Consider the following 8,319-nt stretch of genomic DNA (forward strand, 5'->3'; position numbering starts at 1 on the left):
TCAGTGGAGCTGTACTTTTGAACAAGTGATGAGAAATCAGAATTGGGCCCATGGTTTGGACTGGAGCATATCACTGAGTTTGGGAGGCTTTTAAGCTGAGGGTGCTGTGTTGGTCTGGTTAGTTCAGCCGTCGCTATTTCGATTAGCTGAAATCATAAGCCTGTGCTTGCCCCAAAATATAATTACATTCCCCCCCCTGCCCTGTTATGTAACAGGCACCAGCGTAATGGCTTTGTTTTAGATTCCTAGTAATGCTGTTTTGATGGCAGAGAGCCAGTTCTAGGCTGATTTTTTGTGGGATGGTGGTGGGGAGAATGCAGCAGATTTGTTTGTCAGCAATCTGTGTTTTGCTTTGGAGTTTTAAAGGACAGACACATTCTTCCAGCTCCACTAATCCTCCTCTGATACAGAGGATTTTCCTGCCATTAAATGATAGCTTTGGAGGGGAAAAAATGCCAACTCGTCAGAGATGGACCAGTAGAACTAATGGCAGGGTCCAGAGAAGGATGGAGGATGAAGCCATTGCTCTGTTAGGTAAGTGATGTAACTATGAATAAATGAGTTATTTTATTACGGGTTCATTGTGGCAGTTCATTGCTGGTTCAATAACGCTGCTGTGTAAAAGCATCTGTAGATTTGATTACGTGATCAGTCTCTAGCAGCCTAATGATTTTTCCTTATTCTCATCCATCTAGGCACATTTCAGTGGTTCACCACTTGGTCAACCCTTGCTGAAAAGCCTTGTGAAGAATAGTACAAAACTGAAGCGTGCACTGAAAAGGTCAGTGGCAAAAATAAATAAAAGGAAGAAATCAGTGCGATGGTTTGAAGCTTAGGGGAGAGAGTCAGTTTAGAAAAACCTCTCCCTGTGGATTTCACTCTTCCTTTCTAGACACAGACACTATAATGGGATGATGATATGTGTAAATGCCAATGGACTGAAACTGTCTCGGCTCCTTCCATCTACTTTTAGATCACAGAAGTTTACTTGCCAGACCTGAAATGCCACAAGTGAATAATCAAGGGGATGTTTGTCATCATTTTAAATGGTGAGTAGTATTTTTATTCTGTGAAAGCCAATCAGTTTCTAGGATTAGACCAATCGCTTTGAATGTTTTAGGCTAACTCTATATCATTTCAAACATTGTCTGCTTGTGCTGCTGAAAACCCAATGCAGATATCTTGTAGGTCTTCTCATTCATTTGTGCAAATATTGAAGTCATTTTAAAAAATGCAGCAGTTAAATTGAATTGAGGGGAAAAAAATAATCCCCCCCCCCCAATCACAGAGCCATTTTGGTGATATTCTGAAACTGACAATATTTTTTCATTCTTTTATATTACACATATTTAATTAAACCAACATTACCACAAATTCTCTGTCCGAGTTGACAGGTGGTAAAAGTTCCAGCCAGTATAGCTGCCTGAACTATACCAAACATAGCCCAAGGAGCAAATGTGTTTTTTTGGGGGAAAAAAAAGTTTTGAACAAACAGAGTTTTTCTGTTTCTAGCTGCGATTTTAAACACATTCATCATTTTTTTAATGATTTGTATAATGGCAGCATAAATGTGTCAGTACTTTGAATACGGATCTGCTGTCAAAAGAGACTAGAAATGGGATCAAGGTGCAAATTCAGAATGGCAAGTAGGTTTGGATTTTGAACCCTCAGAATTTGGGGGGTGTTCAGATGAAGGATTTTAGCAGGACCTTAACTTAAAAAATAAGGGGGAAAATACTGCAAATCTTCTGATACTGAGGGGTTCTGAGCTTTTCTTTCTTTCCTTCTTTTTTTTTTTTGCTTGGAGGACATTGTCTTCTAAGGCTGGATTGTCCCCAATAATGGATTCAATATTTTATACAGACTAGAGAGATTTATTTGTAAATAGACAACCCATGATCATAATGGTCCCTTCTGACCTTAAAGTCTATGAGTCTATGAGGTTTTTGTGTTGTGAAAATCTGCTAGCGGTAGATCCACATTCAGCAGAGCAACAAAAAAAAATTGCTTGCAACTAGAATCTCATCAGACTAGGAAGTGACTTGGCTTGACCTGAACTCAGATGTTTTCTTCAGCAAGTCAAGGGATTAGAGAGCAAACTGGGAGTCAGGAGAGCTGGGTTCTGTACTGAACTTGGCCACTGACTCATTGCATGATTTTGGGCATGTCACTTAGTCTTTCTCTGCCTCAGTTTACACATCTTTGTATGGAAATAATTAATTTAAAATGGCTGCTGTGTAACTGTGACTGAAATTTGTAAATCCTCCATCAGCCTTTATGATGACTTGCAGAGGAAAGTTTTCACTAGGTTTGGGCTTTTTCCCCTCTTCATAATTTACAAAAAGAGTCTGAAAAGTGTTTTTTAAACAATATTATGCTTGTTTTTTACCTTGGAATTATCAGGAAAGTCAAATCAGGTCTTCTCTTGTTTCGCTGGAGGAGCTGTAATGGAAGGGATTTGGGTGCTGAATTAGGAAAGGATTTCCTTTATCTAAAATGTTAATTAGTTATTGCAGTTAAATGTGTGTTAAGAAAAAAAAAAGAATTTTAAACAATCTGAATAAAATCCCTCCCCCCTTTCAATTGTTCTGCATTCATTGACTTGATTCTTGTAGTGTCACCATTTTTCTAGCTCTCCAGTCACCACACAGCCTCCAAGGTAATTTCTAAAGTAAAAAACAATCAATTTTTTTGGGGGTGGGACGGGGGGGAGATGCACTCTGCTCCCATGTTCAGGCCTTCTTTATACAACATAAGGCTCCAATCCTCCAGAGACCCATGTGGGCAGACCCCTATGCTTTCATGAAATCCCATTGACTTTAAAGGGTTCTGTCAGGCAGTTTGCTTTGCAGGATCGGGCCAGCCTAAAGGAGGATAAAAAAAGGCACAAACCCAATTTAAAAAAAATTCTGCATAGGTCACCTTGAAAAGGGATGGAAATGCTCAGAACACCCAGAAAAGCTTCAAACAACAATTTGATTTGTATATGAAAGCCAAAGAGGCTAGTCACATAGAAGATGAAGAACTGCTGAAGCTTAACCTTTTATAGCAAAATCACCACAAACAAGTGGTTGCACCATTAGTCCCCGGGGAGAGCAAATCTGGCCAGGCACCATTTAGTGTTGCAGCTTGCCTTTGAGGAAGGGGTGGTCTCACCAGTGAATGCCCCTTCTGCTACTCAAGGGCCCAGCGTGAAACTCGTGAGGCTGGCAGTGCTGTGAGAGAGTTTGTTAGCAATGAGGAGGACACCTGGTTATTTTTTTTAAAAAGTAGCAGTGATATGAGAACTGATAAACTGCAACCGAAAAATCACTCCGCAGGTGCCGCCCTGCCAATGACAATGGCAAGAGCTTGCGGATGCTCTTTTTCATTCCAGTTGAACAGGAGGTGGGACGCACCTTAGGAGAGCAAATACAAAATGAAATCTGTTTTCAGTTCTCTCCCTAAAGATTGTATTTCTCAGACTTCCAGCTGTGTAGGCTTTCCCTTCACACACAGCCCCATGTGTCACTGCTTACACCGCCTCAGGTTCCTGCTCCTCTTGTTTGAGTGGAACCAGGGAGTTTTCATCTTCCACCTCACTGTACATCCATTTGCTTGATCCTAACTACACAGCCAGAAAGCCATGGCAGCCACACATTTGCAAGGCAGCCAGGGTGTTAGGAAATAGTAACCAATGGGTAGAGTAAAGCAGGTGCATTACTGGAGGCTCAGAGCATCACCTTTACTATGGAATGTCCAGACTGAGGAAAAAAGTGTTTCAAGGATATTTCTGAACCTCCCTTTCCCTCATGCTTCTCCACCAAATCCAGAGCAGGAATGGCTTTTGAAATACTACACTTTACTTTTAACTGCTAATAGTTCTCCTGATTCTAAAGCACCTACCCAGGCCACTAGTGGAATAAATATCAAAACGAATGGGCTTATCACAGGAAAAAGAGGCAAAACCCATAGACATTGCAATGCCTCAGACAACTAAGCACTCCTCCTGCTAGCTGGCAAACCTGCTTGCAATGCTCCCAAACAAACAAGCCAATCCTCCGCCCACCTGATAGACCTGCCAACCCCCAGAGCATCCCAGGCTCAGTCCCAGTGGGAGGACCTGCACATTAATTATGGTGATACTGAGAAAGAAGTGACAGAAGGTGGAAACATTCCTAAAAGAATTTAGTAGAGATAAATTCAACAGGATTATATAGGAACTGACAGAATTTGAGAGAGATTAAATCCATTCTAGAATTCCACAGGAGGGTTTCAAAACCCTAGGGTAAAATAACCCTTCTCGAGTGAATTCTGTAGGATTCTTCCATGAGAGTTCCTGGTTCTCCTTTAGTGAAACAGGATTTTAATGGGTCATTGTTAGCAATCTGGCTAGATCTGTGGCATAAATAAGTCTTTTGGTCATGACTAACATTTACTAACTGCTCCTGTTTTTCTCTCTCTCCTCCCCCTCATTATCTGTGTGGCAATTGTACTGTTCCCACCACCAGTCATTCTATGTATCCCCCACATCCATGCTGTGTGGGCCTGTGTACGTTCCTGCCCTGCCAACTGCGTGTGCACGCAGGAGCGGAGCTGTTCCATCCTGTGTGACCGTGCCGGCCTTCTGCAGATCCCCAGCGACTTCCCCTGTGAAGCCTCTTCTATCAACCTGGATAAAAACAGTATTAAATTCGTCTCAGAGAGGGCCTTTGGGACCCTGCCTTCCCTCAAATCTCTCTCACTCCAGCACAACAACATCTCCTTCATCACTCCCGGGGCTTTCAAAGGGCTGCCCAGGTTGACTGAGCTTAAAATGGCTCACAATGAATACATCCGCTATCTGCACACTCGCACTTTCACTGCCCTCAAAAGGCTTGTCAGACTAGACCTAGCTGACTGCAACCTTTTCAACATCCCAGACAGGATTTTCATAGAGCTCCCTGCCCTTCAGGAGCTCTTCTGCTTCCAGAACAATTTCCGAAGGATCCCCGGAGCCATACGAGGCATGGAGAATTTGACCCATGTTTACTTGGAGCGAAACAAGATAGAAGCTGTAGCCTATAATTCTCTGCAGGGCCTGACCAGGCTGAAGTATCTTAACCTCCAAGACAACAGAATAAATGTCATTCATGACCGAGCCTTTCAAGATTGTCAGAAAATGGAGTATCTCTACCTGAATGACAACTTACTCAGTGACCTCCCAGAAAACTCCTTTGACGGGCTGAGGCACCTGAAAATGCTCAATCTTGGTGGGAACTTTCTCAGGAATGTGTCCAACACCTGGTTCCGGGACCTGGTTGAACTGGAGGTTCTGTACTTGGACCGAAACAGGGTCAACTACATTGAAGAAGGGGCGTTTGAAAACCTAACAAGCCTGGTCTCTTTGCATTTGAACAGTAACAACCTAACTACCCTGCCTTTTTCTGTCTTCCAGCCAGTCTATTTCCTGGGAAGGCTCTATCTTTTTCGGAACCCCTGGGAGTGTGACTGCAGGCTCGAATGGCTGAAAGAGTGGATGGAGAATTACAGACTTGTCAGGGATATTCCTTGTGTCTCCCCCTCCTCAGTAGCCGGTATTGACTTAGCGGATGTGCTGTTTGACAGATCACCTGAAGGTTATTGTCTTGACCCAGTGGAGTTAAACATCACGTCCTACAGCCCAACCCCGACTGAAGAGCCTCACTCCACCACAGAGAGCAAGTTCAGCAGCCTTATCTCCAAGCTCCTGCTCCAGGAGGGCCTTCCCGAGGAGGTGGCAAACACCACTGAAGCATTAACCAACACCACCCTGTTGGACAGGCTAGGTGATGAGGTTTCCTCAGGGGTGGGGGAATACGCCATCTCCTGCTCTTTCCACCTCCTGGCACTCATTACAGCTCAAGCAGTGATGGTTCTGCAGGGTAAATAACCCAAGGGCTGCCTCCAGCCCATGGCTGTGTAAGAACTGAGTTTCTGTAGAATGTAGTCATTAGAGAGGAGCTGATGCTGTGGAGTTCAGATGTTGATCTGGCTCCGAATTTCCCGGCAATACAGGGGGTGTTTGGGTCCGGGAGTTTGGATTGGGCCCATCTTTGGAAGGAACTAATCGCCCGGAGGTAGGGATTTTATCTTTTTGGAGTTTGTGAAACCCCTACATTGACAGAGCATTATGAGACAGCAGCAATAATAAGGAGTTTGAGCAAACAATGGTCTCTGGGACAGCAGCTTTCCCCTGCTAGACGTGAACTGAAAGGGCTCCTTACTGAAGGCAGCACTGCAGCATTTATTCATTTAGGGCCAATCCTGATTCTCTGGAAGTCTCTGGAAAAACTCCCATTGATTTTCATGGGCGCAGGGATTGGGCTCTAAAATATGAGCCTCACCCATAGAGCCTGAGACACAATGAACCTGAGCTTCCGCTCATGGTGTTTTATGATGATATAACTCCATTTACTTCAGTAGAGTTACTTCTGATTTACACCAAGGCGGGAGGAGAATCAGATCTATTATATTCAACATGCACGCCTGCTGCACTATGCAGTGTGCACAATGCCAAGAGGAGGGGGGAAATGTGAGCAGGTCGGTAGCCCTGTGCTAAGGTCTGTGGCGTATCAGTTACATTGGAAATTGCATTTAGGAAGAGCAAGCCATTTTGACTGTGCCTAAATTTTTCTCATTCTCCCACCGCTGCTCTAACAGTGTGTTTCTCAATGACCAGTGCCAGTCCCTGCGATCGCCCTGACACAGTTTAGGAAGGCAGCAAGCCGGTTCCTGGTATCAAAAAGGGTTGAGAAACCCGTCTAGCATCCGTACAGCTTCAGTGGTGCTAGGAAGAGTGAGCGCGCTCATGTAGCGAGGGCATCAATGCTTTTACTTGTTATCTAACCCTCCTCAGAGCAGATTTAGATGACACAGTGGCAAACCCACCAGTGGCCTGTCTATATTAGCCCTCCCACCTAGTACTAGTGGAGCTGTGCTGGTGATAGACCAACAGTGGGGCACCTGAAGAAATATGGGTTTAGAGCAGGCTTCCCTGACCTGGTAATTTCTTTGGGGCCTGTATGTGGGTATACAAACACAAACCAACCCCCCCACTTGCTGGGGAGGAAAAAACTAAAAGGAAAATAGACAAGAGACTTTGAGGAATAAATAGCTGAATGATGGTGGCTAATTCACCACACAAAGGCTAATTTTAGCAGTTTCTTTGTGTTTGAATCTGTGACTGGCTATTGCCGGGAAGAACTGGGGAAACAAAGTTTTAAAAAGGGCTTAAAAATATGACTGATTCGGCATGTAAGTCACACAGGCCAACCACAGTAGCTTCTACTAGGCCATTATTTAACATGGCAGGAGTTGTTAGTGGTTGTGTCCTCAAGGAATGTGACCAGTCACCATTCCGAGTTAAACAATTCCACTCCTCGTTTCTGCCGAGCTCCTCACAACAGAAAGGAGGCAGCAATGGATGTGGTTTAATTAGGCCACAATTTTATTCACTTAAAATATCTGGCAGTAAATTGTATAGTGCAGGTCACCATCCTTTCCTTAATCATTTCAAAATAATCTCCCACCCGGTCCCAGCTATCCCAGTGCTGCATCTCCTTGTATAAGGTAAAAGAGGACTCAGCGAAGTGGGGTTGGATCCCTGCTGTTCCAGATACAGGAGCCCAGTACTGTCCTTCCTCAGCTCCCTTAAAGAGAGCTAGAGAAACGAAGGGGCGAGGGGGCGGGGGAGGGGGTCAGCTCTCTGATGTACCAGACATAGGAGCTCCAACCCCCCAACCCCTTCCTCAGAATCCTTAAGGGGTGCTTGCTTTCTTCCCATCTTTTTTCAATCTGTTTTAGCGGGTGACTGTACTCTTCCGTAACGCGTATGTGCACTGGACACCTGACACAAGTTTTACCTATTCAAGGGCAATATTATGACAACCCCCCTACCCCATCATACTGGGTCCCAGAGCTGTGGTGGGAAAGGTGAAAAAAAAACACCCTGCCTTGGCCACTCTGGCAGTGAGGGAAAGATTCCTGCCCAGCCCCCAGTGAAAAAAGGGGACTAGCATTATGCCCACAACAGGTCATGAGGAAACCCAGTCCTTGGCAAGTTTCATGGGAGGGGAGATGGGAGAAATCATGGCCATTCAGCTCATGCAAAATGACTGTTCAGCTCATGAACTTGCAGGCCAGTTGGTTTCTAAAAGCAGAAGGATCCTCCTCCTCAGTAAAGTGTACCAGCCAAAACAGGGGTCTCTCGTGGCTTAATCATAAACTCTATTGGGTTCTGGTATTATTTACCCCACCTTTTCAAAGAAAAACAACTGCACAACAATTAACAGCCAGCAATTTCTGGTGCAGTGGTAAATA

General features: G+C 44.5%; 1 protein-coding gene across 1 annotated transcript; it reads left to right on the top strand.

The window, feature by feature from the left end:
- The first annotated feature begins 1,027 nt into the window (after positions 1-1,027).
- LOC112116990 (nyctalopin) lies at positions 1,028-5,890 on the top strand. The gene is made up of 2 exons (XM_024214790.1): positions 1,028-1,049; positions 4,491-5,890. The coding sequence occupies exons 1-2, from the start codon at positions 1,028-1,030 to the stop codon at positions 5,888-5,890; spliced, it is 1,422 nt and encodes a 473-aa protein (XP_024070558.1).
- Positions 5,891-8,319: the final 2,429 nt, after the last annotated feature.

The sequence above is a fragment of the Terrapene carolina genome, unplaced genomic scaffold, assembly GCF_002925995.2.
Source record: "Terrapene carolina triunguis isolate 2854851 unplaced genomic scaffold, T_m_triunguis-2.0 Scaffold24, whole genome shotgun sequence".
Taxonomy (NCBI): Eukaryota; Metazoa; Chordata; order Testudines; family Emydidae; genus Terrapene; species Terrapene triunguis.